General features: G+C 35.8%; 2 protein-coding genes and 2 non-coding genes across 4 annotated transcripts; 3 read left to right on the top strand and 1 right to left on the bottom strand.

The window, feature by feature from the left end:
* Positions 1-193: 193 nt before the first annotated feature.
* Positions 194-4,112, bottom strand: LOC117916054 (asparagine synthetase [glutamine-hydrolyzing] 1). The gene is made up of 13 exons (XM_034831860.1): positions 3,872-4,112; positions 3,136-3,274; positions 2,939-3,034; positions 2,659-2,800; positions 2,358-2,548; positions 2,109-2,270; positions 1,942-2,022; positions 1,627-1,848; positions 1,397-1,531; positions 1,202-1,282; positions 1,013-1,099; positions 811-918; positions 194-703 (listed from the first exon to the last, which is right to left on the bottom strand). The coding sequence occupies exons 1-13, from the start codon at positions 3,949-3,951 to the stop codon at positions 476-478; spliced, it is 1,752 nt and encodes a 583-aa protein (XP_034687751.1). The 5' UTR covers positions 3,952-4,112; the 3' UTR covers positions 194-475.
* Positions 4,113-13,137: 9,025 nt separating this feature from the next.
* LOC117917170 lies at positions 13,138-13,219 on the top strand. Its single transcript, XR_004651636.1, has one exon. It is a non-coding gene; the product is annotated as a small nucleolar RNA SNORD25 (small nucleolar RNA).
* A 69-nt stretch (positions 13,220-13,288) lies between these two features.
* Positions 13,289-13,422, top strand: LOC117917190. Its single transcript, XR_004651653.1, has one exon. It is a non-coding gene; the product is annotated as a small nucleolar RNA snoR136 (small nucleolar RNA).
* A 2,031-nt stretch (positions 13,423-15,453) lies between these two features.
* On the top strand, positions 15,454-17,818 carry LOC117915525 (probable protein phosphatase 2C 25). The gene is made up of 4 exons (XM_034831090.1): positions 15,454-16,021; positions 16,585-16,923; positions 17,049-17,228; positions 17,334-17,818. Exons 1-4 carry the CDS (start codon positions 15,557-15,559, stop codon positions 17,493-17,495), a joined length of 1,146 nt encoding a protein of 381 aa, XP_034686981.1. The 5' UTR covers positions 15,454-15,556; the 3' UTR covers positions 17,496-17,818.
* Positions 17,819-21,191: the final 3,373 nt, after the last annotated feature.

Below are 21,191 nucleotides of genomic sequence, written 5' to 3'. Positions count from 1 at the left end.
CATTTTCAGGGTGACTCTTTTTGAGTACAGAGCTGAGACAACCCTGTCAATAGGCCAGCCTGGATTCATACTGAGACTAGCCCGGGTTTATAGGAGTATTTTCAGTGGAAGTATTGCATGCCTTGACTTGCTTATTGAGTCATTATCCCTCAATTTAAGCTGAAACACATTTTAGTTTTCCTATAGACACTGATAACATGAAGTATACCATTTTGAGTGAATTGTGTAACAGAGGGAAGCTTCACAAACTAGTTTTTAAACCACCACAAGATACTGAAAACACACTTCAAAACCATGTACAACAACAGAGAAGGAAAGCTTACAACCTTGTACTTAAACTAGAAAATACTGTCTGATATCAAAAGATTCATGGACTACCATATAGAATGCCTTCCCACTTCTACGTTTGCGCCTAAAGTTTATAAATATATTATACCCTGGAATCCATGCATAGAATTGTCCTTCCAAGGGTGAGTCAGGGTGCGGTTACTTCCATAATCCGCGGCATATTATCAATGATCTTTGTTGGCACATTTGCAGCACTGACTGTGGTTAACTTCTGGTCATAAGCTGAAAGATGGACTCCTAATGCCGCCCTGCCAGAAGGATCAAGGTTATTTGACCACTCAGAATCCCATTCAACTGCTTTGGCAGTGCTGCATGCAACGCTTGCTCCTCCCGGAACAGTCAGCCTAGCTGAGTTCTGTAGAACAGAAATTGACAATGAATAAGCATGATGAAGTTAGTTTTATATGTCACGTATGTGACTAGTGTTGTATTACTGGATTAGGTCAGATTCGATCAGATCACCTGTGGGAAGAACCTCTCAAAGATCATTCGGTAATAGTAGGCTTCTTTTGTGGTAGGGGTATTGTGTGGGAAGATATGTGAAGCATTGAGCATCATTTTATCGGTCACCTGAAGGTAGGAGTTACATGTTAATCATGAGTTACACCAATCAAATATCCTTGGAAAAAGCAAAAATGCAGATGAACATCAGATAGAGATTTACATGTTGTGACGCATGGGCTTTGAGCCCATCAATCCAACTGTAACCGACACCATCACTGAATTGCTCTTTTTGCCTGTAGAGAATATGCTGCAGGGAATCAAATCATTGACTGAGCTCGTTAGTTTCATTTGTTAATCTGATCGATGGGCACGAAACAGTAAAAGAACGCTGGAAATTATGATGTTACACCTTTGGCAGATAGGGTTGTTCCTCATCATCAAAAGCCCTCCTGAGAACCCATTTCTCAATTCGCCCTTGTTCTGGCTTTATCTGAAACAGATTTGAAGCTGTTATCAGAGAATCTACTTGATAAACTTAGAATTTTTTGCAACCCACATTAAGATAAGCGATCCTAATTGATAATTGAATTTTTTTTTTTAATACCATCTTCCACTCAGGGTCAATATCCATTGCAACTTTAATGAATTCCTTGTCTAAAAAGGGGACCCGGGCTTCCAAACCCCATGCAGATGTTGATTTATTAGCTCTCAAGCAATCATACTGGTAGAGTGCCTTTATCTGCATACAAACAAGGCCATGGAAGACTTCACTTAAATCACTTTGGATTGAAGGATGCAGATATAAAACCAGACGCCTTGCATAAAATCTGTTACCTTGCGACATGTTTCCCTATGGAACTCTTCCTTGTTGGGCGCCTTGTGAAAGTATAAGTACCCACCAAAAATCTCATCAGAGCCCTCTCCGGATATCACCATCTTCACTCCTAGTGACTTAATCTTACGCGACATGAGAAACATAGGGGTACTTGCTCGGATCGTTGTCACATCATAAGTTTCAACATGGTAAATAACATCCTCAATGGCATCGATACCATCCTGCCACACAAAGATGATGAATTCCTAACTTTGTTGGGTCTGTGAAGAAAAGCCGAAAACTTGAATTTGGAAAGACCATTTCTGTATTATTACCTGAACGGTAAAGTGAAACTCGTGGTGAACGGTGCCCAAATAGTCTGCAACTTCTTTTGCAGCCTTCAGATCCGGTGAGCCCTGTTTGACAGATGGAGAGTCTGGTTTAAGGACTAAAAGTCCATATCCGTTACAGTTATATTGAAATTTGTTGTCTTTAAACTCACCTCTAGCCCAACACAGAAGGAATGGAGCTGTGCTCCCCATTGCTTAGCAGCCTTTGTGCCTGCTAAGTGGCGAGCGGTAATAGAGGCAACTAAGGATGAATCCAGACCTCCTGACAGCAGAACCCCAAAAGGAACATCGGTCATTAACCTCTTGATCACAGCCTGCATTTTGCAACCAAGACGTACAATGAAACAATTTTCTGACCAGTTGGTTTACGAATTAAAAGGGTTAGGTTCCATGAAACTCACATTCTCAAAAGCTCGCCTCAGAACAAGAGGGTCATATGGTGCCGATGGAATAGCCTCAGAGAACCAAGGGGGGTTATACCATCTTCTGAATCCACCCTCTTTGCTAGAGTACATGTGACCAGGTGGAAAGCTCTCAAAATGTTCACAGTCATCATTCAAACCTTTGAGCTCAGATGAAATCCATACCGAGCCTGAGGATGAAAATTGGCAGTAGTTTAGTTTAGCCACAAAGATCAAATCATATTTTTACATAGAAAACAGTCAAGATAGTCCTTAAAAACAGGGTCAAATGAGATACTACCATCAAGTCCCCAACCAATATAGAGGGAGGTGATTCCGATGGCATCTCGGGCAACAATGAAGCTATCATCACGGGTATCCAGCAGGACAAATGAGAACATTCCATCCAACATGTCCACAAAATTTTCCCCATGCTCCTCGTACTGTTCGGGAAAGGAGAAAAAAAAATACAATTCCATTATTTATCAGAATAAGAATTAATATAGGAAACCGATTTTAATCTGCAAATTTCTTAAATTTGATCATTCCAAGTTGGTATAAATTGGCCATAATTGACACACCAAATGGGCAATGACATCGCAATCGCTCCCGGTCCTGAACTTGTGATTTGGCAGGCTCTTCCTCAACTCCTCATGGTTATAAATTTCTCCATTCACCTGGTTTTCAACACATAATTCTGTCCATTAAACCTTCATTTCCTGAAATTTAATTACATTCCAACCAGAAACTAGACTAATTATTCTGGCACAAAGCTTACCGTCACAACAATGGCTTGGTTTTCATTATATAGAGGCTGATCACCAGAAGCTGGATCGATGATTGCTAGCCGCTGATGAGCTAAATAACAATCTCCATGTTGGTATAGCCCACTCCAGTCAGGGCCACGATGCTTCAACCTATCACAGAAGCATAAATAACAATGGTAAAACAACTGCAGAATTAAATATCAAACACTCCTCAATTTAAGCTATTGATTATGATCAATGATCTGATACAGTCCAATATGTTTCAAGAAAAGGTTCATGTCGGTCCATTTACAAATAGCATAAAATCACTACTTTTTGTGATGCATCATGGATGGAAACAATTCCCGTTTGACATTTTCCTGGTCACATTTGAGCTATGACAGTTCCCGTTTGACATTTTTCAGGGAAAAAAATGTAAATTGGTCCCACATTAATGAGACTCTGAGTATGTGGCCAGGAGGCCCAGGACCCATGGGCCATGGCAGAGAAAGGTTACAAGAAAACATTAATAATAGTCCTATGACCATCATCATATGAAGATCACAACACTTGTGTCTCCCTACTCAAAGCAGATAAGAAAAAAAATCTAAGAAAACAAACAAAATGTATCTGACCATGTGTCAATTTCCACCCAATATAAAAAGAGATGCAAAATGACCAAAGGAATAGTAGAATGAAAATGAAGAAGAAATCACAAATGGGTGTTCAAGAAATAGAGGGAGAGAGAGAGAGAAATGAAGGGATTGCCTGCGAGAGAGCTCTAGAACTCGGACCCTTTTGGCCTGGGAATCATCAGAACAACCCAGAACTGCAAGTATTCCGCACATGATGATGATGAAGAAGGATTGACACAAGAAAAAGAGAAAACGGACAGAGAAAAAAATTCAAGGGGAGTTGTCGAAATTGGAAGAGAGATAAAGAATGGATCAAATTCGATGGAAGCAGGAGAAATCAACACGTAAATAGCAGTGGAGTAAAGAGAGAGCCGCTATGGCCACGTATTTATAGGCAAAATGCACAAAAATTGAACCTCTGGCCCTGGGTCGTTAAACACGTTCTACCATACACCCCTCTAAAACGACGTCGTTCCATCCTACCATCCCCCACTCTCTCCTCTCATTCCTCCATATTTTTCTTTTCTTTATTTGTAAATCTCCAAATGTTGAGGTGAGGTTTATCCTTTAGGTTCAAATGCTGAGTCAGCATTGCCGATGATACCTCGACATTTTATAAGTTTAAATGATGTAACCCATTAATTATACGTTTTTATAATACAATCCACGTGTCACTTACTAGGATTTTCGAGAGTTTGGAACTAAGACCTTTGATTTTTTGGCTATGATTTTGTCCACCCATGACTTCAAATTAAGAAATAAACAATGGGGTTTGATTTTCCTTTTGGAAACATGTCACATAAGAAAGTTATTTTAAGTTAGATAATAGGGTCCATTTTCCATGTGATAAGAATCTCGTAGATTATTTGATGTGCTGAACTAGAATATCTTCCAAGTTCACAATCAATCGGATAAGATTATGGCAAGAAATCTCCCATTATTGATTTATGTTTAAATTGGGATGATTCCCATCTAAACCAATGAGTATTAGGTCGGCCCATGTGAAAATTTGGGTAAAATTATAGCGTATGAGCCTCTATAAAGGGCTAAAAAACATAGCAAAACTGGTAAAAGAAATCATATTCCTTGAAGTATAGATTTAAACAATTGATCAAATGAAACGAGACATAATGCTTCAAGCCTTATCTTGTTCTTAGGCCTCGTAAATAATAGAGGGGAAACAGGCACATTGTCAGACAACTTTTAGCCACGTATGGCTAACCGCAAGAGAAATAGAAAGAGAAAGTTGATGATGATGCCAAGGACGTTACACAGAAGTCCAAGGACGAAGGTGGCAAGGGTATATGTTTATCTTTTTCACATTTCACATAGTCCAAATGAACACGTGGAAGAAAAGTAAGAGGTATGGAGAGGGCCTCTCATTCCATTTCTTCTTGGTACATCTATACATGTCCCTTCTGAATCTTCTAGGCTCTAACCTATGTGGAAAAAAATTATTTGAAAAACAGTTTTTAAAAACAATGAACTTGAATTTGAAAAACAGTTTTTTTGGCTAATTCTCGGTGAAGGTATTGTGAATTTATAAATAATATAAATTGGTTAAATGTGTTTTTGATTTGGAAAAGGTTGATTTGAAGGATAATGACCTGACAAGCCCTTAAAGCCTTTAAAACATGTTCTTGATTAAGAGTGCAATTATTATACTGATTTACATAGAGTAAAATTTGGGTTAGGAAGTTTTTTATTCGGAAAATGTTGTTTGGAAGGATAATGATCCGACAAGCCCTTAAAGTCATGCTTTCTCTTGATTAAGAGTTCAATTATTGTACTGATTTACGTATAGTAAGAATGGACGTGATGTATGGAAATGTAGGGTTGGAAAAGATGCCCGAGAAATGGCTGATTATTTCCCCTGATTCTGGAGGAAAATTAAGATGCTTCATTCCATTAGATGTTAAAAACGATGCACACCCTTTGGCAACTTTGAACTGAATGGTAACAATATGAGAGGATAGGATGAGTCCAAGCACCTGGGAAAGTAAACAAAACTAAGGACCCCATACAGTTTCAGAGATAGAGATATGTCTGTTTTGAAAACACAAAGCTCATGAATCAATGGCCTGTCCCAAGTGCCAACCCTTTTGTCTGCAGGCCAGAGTTTTCACAGAGACATATCACTTCAGTGCTAAAGAGGCAGTACAGCTGAATTATCAATGGAGTCTTTAGGTTTTAGTTAAATCATAAAATCAACAATACGAAGGGAAAAATGATTCCTCTTAAGGCTCTGCGGTGACCATGACTCAAAATTCTCTATTTCAGCAACTGATGTTCTCAGTGCCCACCATCCCCCACCCACCACGAAATGGCCTTTCTATGGGGAAAAAAAAAGTGAAAAAAACCGCCATGCATTGAATAAAAAATAATGCAGCGTGCGAGGGGTTTAGTTATGGACTTATGATAATGGACCATATATATATATATAGATAGATAGATCGTACGTTAGGTGGAAAGAGATGTTGTTTGACTGCTAGCTTTCTTATCTTTGATACTCTCATCGACAGTGATAATTTATACTTTTGTTGGGTAGGTAAGCTCCAATGAAGTGGCGTATGGCAGAGAGAAATGGGAGCAGTGAGTTGAAGATGGTGAATAATTTGTCCTTACAGCAGTGCGCGATGGCGTGCGGCGACGCGGATAAGTCCCTGTGGTGGCGTGTGGCGACTTGGATAAGTTTTCTGAGCTGGCAAGCGGAGAGATGGATAAGTTTGCGACTTTTCAGCCAAAGGAAATACTGCAGAAACATGGAAGATTCTGATGGATATTGTCTCACGTTCAAGCGCTGCTATATCCTTGACCCGGCTTAAGTAAACTCAAGGGTGCCATGCCATTTTTAAACTGACTGATGATTACAAATCTACAATGAGGTCTGTGATGGCTGCGGTGGTTGGGTCAAAGGAATGTGGTGGTGGTCTTCCCAGCTACAATGATCATAGTGGTGGTGGTGGTGGTGGTGATGCACCGGTGGTTATGATCAAAGGCATGTGGTAGTGGTCGAAGGAATGAATGTGAAAGTGGGATATGTCTATCCATCATCTCATATGACTGTGAATCCAAAATAAATTAAATGATATCATACCCTTTTCAAACCGAATCATGACTATAACAATGATGATAATGGTGATTACAGAAATTATTGTATAAAGGAGGTCTATGCCTAGACATCATCCTCTGAGTTCAGACTAAATTAAAGGGTATCGTATTTTTTTAAGTTGGTCATGGATCTCATGATTATAATGGAGATGCTCTAAGTGGCTTTTGAGATTGTTAAAAGGAATTTTCAAAGGTTTGCCATGAATACTTTCAAACCATTAAAAGGCCCCATCACATGAAATCACATGCCTCCACTCTATGTCTCATTCTTTCATTATCAGCCCCAAGCTTCTTCGTCCTGCAGTCAATTTATACCAGCTATCATCTTCAAGATTTTGTGAGAGAAGCAATTTCTGATATTAGGGCCTACTTTCTGATATGGGAAGTACTTAGAAAAATCCTGAAAAGCCATTTTGATTGCTGCAGACATTGTGAAATGGAGGCCGGGGTTGTTAAAGTTGTAGGTAGATGAAGGCAAGGATTTCTATTCTTCATATTTTGATGTCCTCTTAGGACATAACTTGGCTAGAAGGTTTTTATCATTTCTTGTGTTGGAACTTCAACCCACATGGTGGGTGTATGGACCTGGCTTAAGATCATTTAACTTACATTTAGGGTTTATGGGTTCAACAACTTGTTATAGTCTTATAGATCAAATCAGTGGATGGCTATCTTGATTCAACTAGACCTATATTCCCATATGAAGGGACATATATCACAATTGAAATAAATAAATGGATATATTAGAACTCAGACACCTAATTAATCAAACCTTAAATTTTTATTCAAAGTTGATATCATATCAAATTATTAATTTAATTAATTTAAAATTTTGAGTTTTAATTAAGTAATGAACCAATAATATATCTTGAACTAGCTAACATGCAAAATTACAAGCATCCAAATTTCGGAATGAAGTTAAGAATTTGTTTAATGACTTAAATGTTGGTGGGTCCATCATATCAAAAGGCTTTTTTTTTAATATTAAAGAAATTATATTATTGAAATATTTTAAGTTAAATTTCAATATGTCTACATTTAGGAACAGAGTCGAGAAATTTCAAATTTGTGACAAAAGCTATCCAAGTGACATCGGCTAATTACACCTAATGAAGTTTGAAATATTCCAAATTTATCATTATATACACTTATCAATTAATTCAAAACTTAAGTCTATCAAGTTGGATATGAAGTTAATTTGAAATATTTCAAATTTATCATTATATACCCTTACAATATATTTTATAAATATTTTTTTGGATCTTCTTTTTTAACCACAAATTTAATTTTTTAATCAATTTTTTTATTTTATGACATAATTAATATAAAAAAATAAAAAAAAATATGATACATGGGATGGATGTGTATATCCTATATTAGATTAAGATTAAAACATCTCATGAAAAAATGATATAAAAAAATGCGAATAATATATTTTATTATTAATATAAGATAAGATAAGAAACGATATAATTTATCATATCTTGTTATTAACCAAACATAGAATATGATATGTTATCCTCGGTCTTATTTTATCATATGTCATATTCGATCAACCATAATCTTGAAAATGAAATATTTATAAAAGCTCAATCAAAAGAAGAATCAAATTTATCCTCGTACAAGAAAACACTCATAAACTTAGAAGGATTAAGTGACAAATCTACTTATTTCATTTTTAATGTCATTTATAATACATTAGTAAAGTAAATAACTAAGTTCTTTCTCATGTAGAAAGGCATGCATTCCATCTTCAACTTGAACAAATAGATACTCATCAACTCAAAAGATCATTGATAGAAGGGTTAAGGAAACTTTAGCTCTAGACTTTTTTAACCTAATGGCTTTGTTGCTTCTAACAACTAGTAATACTTCCTCCGAGGGATAATTGGCGAAGGTATAACTGGGTAAGGCCCAAGGCGTTTTTTTTTAAACTTTCAAACAAAACTGTATACTTCAAAAAGAAAGCAATGTTCATGACTTTTAGCCCCTCCTTTTTATGCTATATAGGACCATGCGAGTAATTCATATTTTGTTTGGTAGGTAGGCTCCAATGAAATGGTTTCTTGGTTTGACAAATTGAAGCACCAGCTCGACCATGTCATGTTATGTGATGGCACGGGGCGACACGAGGAGTCTGACATGAATAAGTTGAATGCATCTCGAGTGTATGACTTTAAACCAATAAATGTAATACGCTACTTTTATTACCTATTTAAATACTAAGTTTTTAAATATAATAAAAAATAATTTCTATTAATTAAATGCAAAAAAAAATGGCATCGTGTCAAAACCCGAATCAATATCTTAACCATACTTTCCATCATAATATTAAAATCTTAAATACACACAATTTTGGAAGCTAATACTTAATCTCTAGGTCAACATAATCTTATCCTACACGCATGAGATTTTTTTTATTTGTTTCAAGTCATATCAAAGCCTGAGTCAATATCTTAATCGTATTTTCTATGACAATATTAAAATCCCAAATACGCACAATTTCAAAAGTTAACATTAAATCTTTAGGTCAACACAATTTTAACGTATACGCATAAGAATCTATATCAAATTTCAGAGTACATTATTTCTTCGAACTTACTTCTTTAATGTCATTTCCTTGAGGAGCGACATTATTACCAATTTGTCGTTTGTCACCTATCAATATATAGAACTAAACAAATATTGATTGATACGGGAAAAACAATAGGGTTCAATAGATATTTCTTAGCTTGCGAGGAAAAAGAACTTGTTTATTTAGTAGGCTTCTCCTTGACATGATTAAATAAATTAAAGAGTGTCAAGTCCTTTTCACAATGTAAGAGTGGTGGTGATCTAAGAGAGTACCATGAATAGGAGAACCACTGTAATGGAGTAGAAAAAATTAAGAGGACTCGTGACCCAAATTTTTAACGCTAAGTGATGTTTTTGAAAATTCAAAAGCTCTGAAGAATAAGGTTTTTTTTCTTTTCCTTTGGTTTCATATCAAATGTTTCATCATCTTGAGACGACTATCTCCATATCCAACATAGCAAAATGACATTACATAAAACTTAAGTTGCATATACGAGTTGGGACAGTGGCAAAATAATTGTTGACTCGCCCATATTTAATAGCATTAGGGATCATATGGCATATAGAAATGAATCATTTTTTACCTTCTATTAACTTTGTATGCTTGTTTAATCATAACGTCAATATGAATAGCGGTGGCACATAGAAATGAATCATTTTTACCTTCTATTAACTTTGTACGCTTGTTTAATTATAACGTCAATACGAATAGTGGAAAAGCAAATTTCTCCTCATACAAGGAAACACCAACAAGGTTAAAAGATCAAGGGATAAATCCACTTATTCCATCTTTAATGTCAGTCCTAATACATCAATTAAGTAAAGAAGCAAGATGTTTCTCATGCAGAAAGACGTATATTTCATCTCCAACATCAACTTAGGATTATTTCTTTGGACAAAATACACTCATTTGCTTAAAGGGTGACTAATAGAAAGGTTAAAAGAAGAAAGCTTGCCAAAATACTCTCATGCTCTAGACTTTTTTTGGGTCAATGGTTACGGCGCTTGTGGCAACTAGCGCCACTTCCTTGGAGGGACAATTGGCTAGGCCTTGAGCCACTTTTTTTGTTTTTTACCATCAAACAAAATTGTATAGAACTTCAAATAGGACAGTGATGTTCTTTGACTTCTAGCTCCCTCCCTTTTGTATTAGGACCACTGCAATTAATTTATATTTTGTTTGGTAGGTAGGCTGAAAGGCTCCAATGAAATAGCTTCTTAGTAAGACAAAACACAGTCATGGGCTTGACCAGGACATATAATTGTCCTATCAATAGTGTGATGGTGTGCGGCGACACGGATAAAGTCATTTTACTTTTAAAAAAAACCATTATTTTTCTTATATATTTTTACATTAAATTATTTTTTAATTCTTAAACTTTTTGAATAAAATTAGTCAAAAAAAAAAAAATAGAAGTTTCTATTAATTTAAAAAAAAAAAAGTATTTTGCATCATAAATCACTTCAATCTATGTTTTGTTGCTAAAAAGTACTCAACAAAAGAGAAAAAATGTCAAGAAAAAAATATATTATTTTATACTTAATTATGTTTGGTTTCCGAAAAGTACAAATAAAAGAAAAAAATGTTAAAGAAAATAATTTTCTCATGTTTGATTTTCTTATAAAATGTTTTAAAGAAAATTAAATATAATTAAAATTAGTTAAAAACTTATGTATTTTAAAATTATTTAATTTTTATATTAATGAGTTAAAATAAATAAAATGAGTTTAAAATAACAAATAAAAATAATTTATCATCTTTAAAGAAATTAAAAATTTTCTCTGTATTTTTCCTTCCTTCCTTGTATTTTCCCACTCCATTTTCTGTCTCTCAAACTTTCTAAGAAGCAAACATCGGGGTAGGACACTGCATTTTTCCCTCATGATCTCTTCACTGTTGGAGAACAGACGGTCCAATATCCAATTTTGAACACAAACTGATGTTATTGAAAAAATCAAAAGCCAGCCCTAAAGGTTTTTTTAACAAGCAAGATATGTTTTGAAAAAGGAATCATGAAGAAGCTGCTGATCTAGCATTGAGAGTGATGTGCCAGGCATACTTTGGAGTTTGGACAATGAGAGCAGCAATTTCTGACAATAGGGCTTATGTTTTTTATTGCTGCATTGTAGTCTTGTAGACGAAGGCAAGTTTTTCTATTCTTTTATATTCTCATGTCATTTTCTGGGATATACCTTGGCTGCAAGCTTTGTTCATTTCATGTCTTAGAACTTTCGACCACATGATACATGTATTAAGATTGCAGTAGACGCAATTCTCATCCAAAAGGGCTCTGCTTGCTACCTTTCTTTTCTAGGTTTTCATTTTCCCAAGAAACAACCAATCCTTGTATGATAGGGCTTGCAGAAAGAAACTTGAATCTAGGATTCTTTTTTATATGGATGATAAAGAGAGTCTAATTAGGTGGCTTAAAAACTTACACTATGAGCCAATATGAATTGCATAAAATTATTGGGTTTAGCTCATTTCCCTTGCAATTAGAGTTTAGGGGACTGAATGGGTCAGTCACCAGTGGCCTGTTTCGATTGCACAGAGCCACCATTATGGCCCATGGTTTGAAAATCCATGAATAGAAAGGGACAGAGTTGGGCTGGTTTTTAGACACGATTAACTTGGGTTTGGGCAAGGCTTGCAGCGCCCTTGTCTTAGTCAAATTGGGCCTTATGGCCCAACTTGAAATTGAACTCTTAGCCCAAATCTCTGCTAGGCAGTAGGCACCAATGTTTAATAAAAGGGTAATTTGATTAAAAAGTAAAAAATAAAAAGGGGTTATTTGAATAACGGTTTCATAAAATGCTCGTAATTTATATTTGTTGGATGAAGGCCACTTTGAGTCAAAATTCCAAGAGAATAAATCCCCCAATTTTTACAAATTTTATTAAAATAACATTAAACTGATTTAAATAAAATTAAAAAAAAATCCACGCAGAGTAGGGCTATAGTTTAGACTCAAGAAGGGACCGAAGCCCACGGCTACTAGCGAGAAATGGGCCTAATCTGGCCCGGAATTCATGGGCCTGGGTTTTAGCCGAGGCCGAAACTTTTCATACTAGGGCACATTGTCATCTGTGAGTGAAACAGGAAAATACAAGGGCCGTAAAATACCATCCGTTGATCTATCAATAGCCAAATCTGGACTGTCCGATCTGACTAGCCCTACATCTATAAGACAGCGCCTTTTCTCCCCAAATCGTCATCTCTTCTGGCGCCGATCAAATTAGGGTTTCATCTAGATCTACCTATTCATCATTTAGGGCTTGATTCAGATTTTTCGATTCATGATTTTTCAAACCGAAGGTTTATCTGATGCTTCTTAATCTGGTCGACAGAATTGATCTGTTTCTGATCGACTCGTTCCCTTGAAGCAAAAGCAAAGTGTTCAGCTTTTCGACTCATTTTGCATCTGCAGCTCTAAAACCGCCTGCACTGCATCACTGGGAAGTTGAAACATCTCTATAGAAATCTCTGTTTTTGTGATCATTTTATAAAAGCTTGGCAATCTAGCCGATGTGGATCTGATCGATTCCCATTGTACTCGTTCCCCTGAAGCAATACGATTTGTATTGCTCTTTCCATATCTGGCCTTCAATCTATCCTTCTACACGCTTTTGAAGAACACCAGAACAACTCCATATTCGCCCTTATTTGGAAAAAAGAATTTGCTTTTTGAATATGAGGATGGGGAGTATAGTTTAACAACGGTGATGAGTCTACAGACCTGTAATGACTTGCGGATATGATCGCAACTCTTACGAACATCTAAGGGACTGAGTTCACTATACTACTCCTTTGTTTTCCAAACTGATTGTTTTTTTTTTAAATTGTTGTCTTTTGTGTTGATTTGAAATGGCTTCACTTTCGTCAATAAATCGCACTTATAATTGTTTGTGCGACGATGCATAAAGCGAAGCTAGAAAATTGTTCTCCTCGCTATCCGGTGCCGCGGTCGTGCTGCATCTGGACGTCGGGGAACTACATTTACGTGCTGCTAAAAGGTTTTGATTTTGTTTTTGTATTTATGGTTTCTTGGAAATTGTTTTGATTGTTTTCTAAAAATGTCTCTCAAATGTTCCTGGTTTTAACAACACTTCAAAGTTTTAACGCCATGGAGCAAGAGAAAAACAAGTGAAAAGGAATTGGACTGACGACTACGAATCCAGAAGGAATTTTGGTGTGGAGTGAAAAGGAATTGGATTGACGACTATGAATCCTGAAGGAATTTGGGTATGGAGTGAAAAGGAATTGGACCGACGACTATGAATCCTGAAGGAATTTTGGTGTGTAGTGAGAAGGAATTGGACTGACGACTATGAATCCTGAAGGAATTTTGGTGTGGAGTTTTTTCTTCATGGCGTAAGGGAAGGACTTTAAAATAGTCTTCCCGAGGATCCTTTCAGTTCAACATCGCGTTGAAATTATGTTATGTGTACACGGAAAAATAAAATGGTCCTCTTGTTATCCTTTCACACCATTTCACACGTACCCCAATTATTTAATGACTCAAAATCAATTTATCCACGTGATACCAAGCCAATTAAATGAATATAAATAAATAAATCTTTAATTAGAACTCACATGGAAAGAAGTAAAATAAAAAAAAAAGTTCAACATGTTCATTTCAATTAATTTTAAAAATAAATTAAATTTAAAATTTAATATAAATTCAAATTAATGGAATTTGGGTTCAAAATAAATACAAATATAAGGTATAAAAATTGGGTTGAATTAAAATATTTGATTTTTTTATCATAAATCTAATTGGTTCGATTTTTATCATGAAACTAGTTATATTTATTTGATTTACTTTTTATCCAAAAATCCATCGAAATTACCTTATTTATATCCCTAATTCTCAAACCTTATTTATACCCCTAATTCTTACTATTTTTTCAAATGAACAAAATACAAAATCAAGTTAATCAACATACAGTCCATTGTCACCATTACGAAGAGAGGTACAAGTGAAATGGTTCTCAAAGAAAAATTAAAAAATTAGGTCTAATTTAGTTTGATTCTACTTCTAAATAATATGAAAGAAAAATTATGTCAAAATAATATGATCTTATACATCTAAATTAAAACTTGAATGATAGAAAAATTGAATGAAATCAAGTTTATTTTAAATTAATTTAGTTTAATTTGAATCATAGTTTGTATGCAAGATAATTTAAATTTGAATCTTAATCTTACGTGATTATTAAAAATACATTTAAGATGTTTGAAATTCAAATTATATTTAAATTTTAATAATTTAAAATTAAAATTTATCTATTTAGAAAACAAATGTTCCATAACCCACGAATCATTTTAATAGAGACAAACTTAATATACATAATATAATAAATATGAAAAAAATTCTTCCACGTAATTATAAATCGCAATAACTAATATTAATTTTATTAATTAGGAGATGAAAAAAACGGAAAATTAACTAAAATTAAATTGAATTTATAATTATTGAATATTGAATCGAAATTGTGGAAATATTCTTGCTTGCAGGGAAGGTGAAGATACCCTTCCCTCCGACATAAAAAACGGTCAAATTTCAGGAATTAAGGACCGTGTCGTAATACCACAACACGTAACGGTCACCGCCCAACGGTAACTTCGCGGAACTTGCCTCCACCAATCAGATGGTGGCCACCTGTCTCCAGCCCATAACTGAGGATAATCTTCAATTCAAGTATTGAATCAAAACGCTCCCTCTATCCCTATCACCACTGCTTTACAAATAACGTGTTTGACCATTTTCACCCTTTAATCTAACACCATTCATTCCTTAAAATTATTATTTTTTATTTTTAAAATAAATTTTTCTTTGGGAAATTTTCTCCATGATTTTTGGTGTGAATGGAATTCTCCCTTTTTTTATTGGGATATATATTTGAGATTTTAGCAGTCAAAAGTCAAAACACTGAGAAAAAGACCGCCACGCTCTTAGAAACACGGATGGGCCCACTCTTGACTCCAAACACCCCCTTCTATAAATCCCACATTGGTCGCCCCCATTAACACAGAAACCAAACAAACGGAATCAGAAAATAGAAAGACGAAAGCAAAAAAAATCATCGCAAGCAAAGACAGAAACCAAAGAGAGAACGTTTCCAGAAATCAATGGCGTGCTCAGTTGCAGTGACCAACTCCCCTGTCTTCTCTCCCTCTTCCTCTCTCTTCTGCAAAACCTCAGTCTCTTCTCCTGAAACCCTGACGCGTCACCACCATGTCTCCTCGCCCTCCTCGCCATCTTCTCCCTTTAGGCTTAGGCTTCCCAAGTCCTTGACTGGGCTGAGGCCCTGCAAGGAGGGGCCTGCTTCTTCTTCTTCTTCTTCTGCTGCTGCTGCTGCTGCTTCGGCTTCGGCGTCTCCACCCACGGTTTTGAAGCGAAAGAGGCCCGCGAGGTTGGATATTCCGATTGCGTCGTTGAGTTTTCCGGCGCCGGTTCCGGTGGGTGAGGGGTGTAGGGAGGCGGTGGAGGATGAGAGAGACGGGTATTATTCCGTGTATTGCAAGAGGGGGAGGAGAGAAGCTATGGAGGATCGCTACTCGGCTGTGGTTGACCTTCAAGGAGACCCCAAACAGGTACTGCGAAATTTTATTTTTTTTCCTTTGCTTAATTTGTAGTTTTTATGATTTTCCTGTATTCTTAGCTCAGTAGCTGTTGAGACTATTGCTCACACAAAAATAAATAATAATAATCTTTTCGGAGAATTTTCATGGAAAATACTGAAATTTGTAGACTTGGATGATTTGGCTTAAGCTACAACTTCAGGAAAAATGATTTCCTGGGAAACCAATAGGAGCACAGGAAAATATTTCCCACTGTTTGTATTGGAATGCCAATTGGGACAAAACGTGGCCTTTCTTTGTCCTTGGAATTATTTTCCATCAAAATAATGAGGGCACTTAATATCTTCTGGGAATTTCTTTTCTGAACTATTGTTTGTGGAATAAACAGATAGATGGGAAATTGATGGAAGATAATTAGATCTGGATTACTACAAGATATTTTGGAATTCTGATATAAATCGTTAGACAATAATCAATTTTGTAACTTGAGAGATAAATGAAATATAAAGATTTGGAGTTTAGTTCTATGATTCTACAGTACTTGAAATTGATAGGAAGTTATCTTATGTTTGCAGGCTTTCTTTGGTATTTTTGATGGGCATGGTGGTGCAAAAGCTGCTGAATTTGCAGCACAAAATTTGAAAAACAACATCTTAGATGAAGTGGTGAGAAGAGGTGACGATGAAATTGAAGAGTCAGTAAAACACGGTTACTTGAACACGGATTCTGATTTTCTAAAGGAGGATCTCCGCGGTGGATCATGCTGTGTGACAGCTTTGATCCGGAATGGCAAACTTGTTGTGTCAAATGCTGGTGACTGTCGCGCAGTTATGAGCAGAGGGGGAATTGCCAAGGCCCTCACTTCTGATCATCGGCCTTCGAGAGAGGATGAAAAGAGCAGAATTGAAAAGCTGGTAAGAAGATGATGGTGTGCTTATTTTTTCTCCCCCCATGAAATCTGAAAAATGAAATTCAGCTGTTGAAGGGAAGCTTGTCTGAATCGTGACTGATGGATTTTTATTTTTTTTTTTTTTTGTAGGATGGCTATGTTGATTGCTACCATGGTGTTTGGAGAATTCAGGGATCTTTGGCTGTATCCCGAGGAATTGGCGATCGTCATCTTAAACAGTGGGTAACTGCAGATCCAGAGACAAAAATCCTTGCAATTCAACCTGACTATGAGTTCTTAATCCTTGCTTCTGATGGATTGTGGGATAAGGTAATGTATCAGAACTAGATTTTGTTTCTAGTTTTTCCTTTCTCCTTAGGGTCAAATAATTTATGAATCTAAATGGGTTTCCTTCCTTTGTTCCTTTGGTTTCAGGTTACTAACCAAGAAGCAGTGGACATTTCTCGTCCTTTTTGCATCGGTGTTGATAAGCCAGATCCTTTGTTTGCCTGTAAAAAGCTCGTGGACCTCTCTGTTTCACGAGGCTCAACTGATGATATCAGTGTGATGCTAATTCAGTTGGGCCGGTATATCTGAAGATCCCCATTAACCCTAAGGAAGGAATTCACCTAACAAATAGGCAACTTATTTTTTCAGAGGAAACTCAGTTCTCTCAAGGGCAGGGCTCTCCGGGTATAATTATGTTTTTGCTGTTTTGCGGGTAGTGCCAGTGACTATGATAGATATGATGAAGAGGATGATCTATAGTTATACTGGAAGAGCCTTTATCTAGCTGACTATGTAACTTCCACACACCATTTTTTATTGATAGATCTACAAATAACTTGATATGTAAATCAGTTGATTCTCTGTAAAACATTCTGTTGTATAGGTTGTTCCTTTTTCTTTGTTTCTCATCATCCCTTTAAGCCTCTCTGCCTTTCTCCAGGCACTGGAAGTCTCGTTTCTCTAAGTTGCTTGTGCCCACTTCATCATTCTGCATTTTGAAGCAGAGAAGTCGGTTGAGGTGTTAAAGGAGTTTGGAGAAAATACTGGAGTGGTGGGGGGGGGGGGGGGCGCAAATCCCTCACCGTCTTTCTTTTCCCTCTACCTACACATCCCCTTCTCCATCTCATACACCATTTGCTACTCAAATCTTACGCTTATTTCATGGGGCTAGGTTGAGCATATCGGGTTTGGGTCAAATTCTTGTTGATCCATATTAACATAAATAAATAGTTTTTTTATCAACCGATATGACACGAATTTGACTCAAATTCACCCATTTGATAATTATGTTGATCAACATATTTATAACTTTGAACTATATAGTTCACATTTAATTCATTTTAATTTTTTTTAAATAAATGGATAGATTCAGTTCTAGTACAAAATTTAACTCAACCCTGATTATTAAATAGAATAATTTAATTTTTAAATAAGTTATATGATTTATGTTTTTAACCCAATTATTATTATTATTGGTGTTGAATTTGAATTGACTTATACAATAAAATGCTTAGATTTTGATACAACAGGACCACCACCCATCTTCAAGAACTGAAAGAAATAACAGCAACAGCGTAGGGCCTCATCGCTCATCACAATAAGAAAGATGTTTTGGTGAAGAAGAGTAAATTGACTACATACATTCTCACCCTCCTTTGCCCCCCACTCAGGCAGGTTGACACTGAATGTCATCTTCATCAAATAAAAAAAGCCCAAAAAATGAAGATAATCACACACAACATGAACAGTCAATAGCAGCTGTCTACAACAAAAACCCAACCCACAAGCCAACACCCTTGATAACCTCTCAGTTCATTGGAAAGCCAACTCCATTCCATTGGCTCTTCCCAGTGTTTTTATCATGTTATGTGTTTGGCTGCCTTCCTGTACATATTTGCCTAATTTAATGCATTGTACCAAACATTGTATGTGACCAACCTCCAAGACAACAGCCTTCTTAAGAAACTTCACTTCTGGGCTTCTGGGTTGGACCCCACCCCCAAATACATGAGGGCCAGTCCCCCAACCCAGATTAACATAAGAACACAGTCTTCTGATGGGAATTATACCAAGGTCCCACCTTGTAGATTTGTAGCTTCAGCACAAGATTCATCACATGTCTAGGGCTTGTGACCACCATACATTATGGCCTACTTATATCTGTAATCCATTTTTTTTAATGAAGTCAATGTTACATTTACCAGTTCATCTTGATGGGTGCATCTACACTATGCTAATCCTTGCTTTTGCCTCTTTCTTTTCATAAAATAAATTGAATTTAATTCCAATTAAAGTCAATGTCAAATTTACAAACTGAAAATTGCCCCCATACTTACTCTTTTTGAAAAATAAAATGACCTTCTAGGAAAGCAAAAGGAGAAGGTTTAGAATTATAATATTCAAAATAATTATATAAATATGACAAATGATTGAAAATAAGGTATTACAAATAAATGTTGTTTTTAATAAATATTTGAAAATAAAATAAGTAAATTTCAAGTTTTTCGAACAATTTTCATTTTGAAAAGTTAAGCAAATTTCAAGTTCTTTGACCAATTTTCATTTTGAAAACTATTTTTAAAAATTATTTTCAACTGGAGGGTGGTGATTAATTACAAAATTGCATGCAAAACAAAATAGTTGACTTCATTAAGACCCTAAACCATAAAGTCTCACGTTGTATCAGGCTAACAGCTAGTGGTTAAGGTTGGTGGAGCCAAGTGCATGCATGGAACATAACATTGAGGTTTGCATGTCCGGAGCCTCAAAATAAAATTTAAAATAATATTAATAATAAATAAATAAAATGAAAGGTTGTGATTCATGCTATGCATGTTCAATGGTTGGCCGTCCGATTTTATGTTCTGCGGTGTCTTGAATTCCCAGGACAAGGGTAGGCACACCGGAATAAAACCCAAATCTTCCCAACCAGGCTTGTGTCCTTGAGAGTTTGTTAAATAGACCAATTTTCTCTCATTGGCTTAGCATTAGCGATAAGACCACCAAGTGGTGAGCAATATGCAAGTTTGGAAGTTGGAAAGCAATTAACTTATCTAATATGCCCATCCTTTTTTGTTTACATTAATTATAATTTTTTTATAAGTATTGAGGGGATCCTTAATGAAGTAGTCCCTTTATGATCTCATAATACAATATTAGAACTATATCCAATAATCATATTCTCAAGAACACTTACCAAACGTCATGTTCTCAAAAACATGATATAGTCATATTATAAAAAATATAGGTTTAATGTCATGTTCTAAAAAACATGGGTTAAACACTGTATTATCAAGAACACGACACATAAACTTAAAAAGTATTTAATCAGTTAAGTAAAGTTATTATTCACTCCGATCAGGAGATGACACGTGGTTACTTGATAAATATAAATATCAGAGAACCTTAAAAAAATGACAATAAAAAAAATTAATGTACTTACAAGTATACCCATAAAAATCCATATGAAAATATTTTTAAAACAAATATCTATAATAGATAAAAGGCAACGTGTGTGAGAATAAACTATGATAGCATAGATAGAAGAGGATTTGGATATGCTTTCCTTAAGAAATACAAAGAATAAGTATAACTTTTAACATCATATATCCTCATGGCATATAATTGATTGGTTCGATGAACCCAAAAGGCAGTCAATAAGGCAACATGGTGGGTTACATTAATTTTATCAAGATGGACTTACTATTCCAATTTTGAAATCTTGGTTTCTTTTTCAGGGAAATATCTTATTGAAAAGGTAAACGATACTGAGAAGCTAGAGAACCACTAGCTTGTCATTTCCCTTTGCGTAACGAAAGGTCCCAACTTATCCATTGAAGCTAGACAGCGCACCACCTCACCAGTATAGAGAGTCCAGAATCAAAATCCTGGAGTCCCACGTATAAATGAAGATTAATTATTGACAAAGTGGTGAAACAACCTCCCAATATCTAACCAACAACTGGCCAAATTAGTGGCCAAGAAAGGGGTTTAAGCGGTTTACCCCTTTTGTTTTAGGCTGATGACAGTTGACACCAGCACTTATCTTTTAAAAGTTCCTAAGAGGGTCATCCAATTTCATTTGTCCCAATCAGCAAGTAGACGGCGAAAGTTGGGAAGTGTCATAAAATAGAAGTCCCCCCAAGTTCTGATTATCCTTATGAGGATATGAATGGATATGGGAGATGGGCATGTGTCAGTGGGATGATATATATTCATATATTTATATATATTAAATAAGTGTAATGGTGGGTGGTGTTGCACGTCAACAGCAGAAGCTCTTGG

This window comes from Vitis riparia, chromosome 6 (genome assembly GCF_004353265.1).
Source record: "Vitis riparia cultivar Riparia Gloire de Montpellier isolate 1030 chromosome 6, EGFV_Vit.rip_1.0, whole genome shotgun sequence".
In the NCBI taxonomy this organism is placed as follows: Eukaryota; Viridiplantae; Streptophyta; class Magnoliopsida; order Vitales; family Vitaceae; genus Vitis; species Vitis riparia.
Note: the sequence above shows the minus strand (reverse complement) of the source record. Positions and strands in the feature narration are given on the sequence as shown.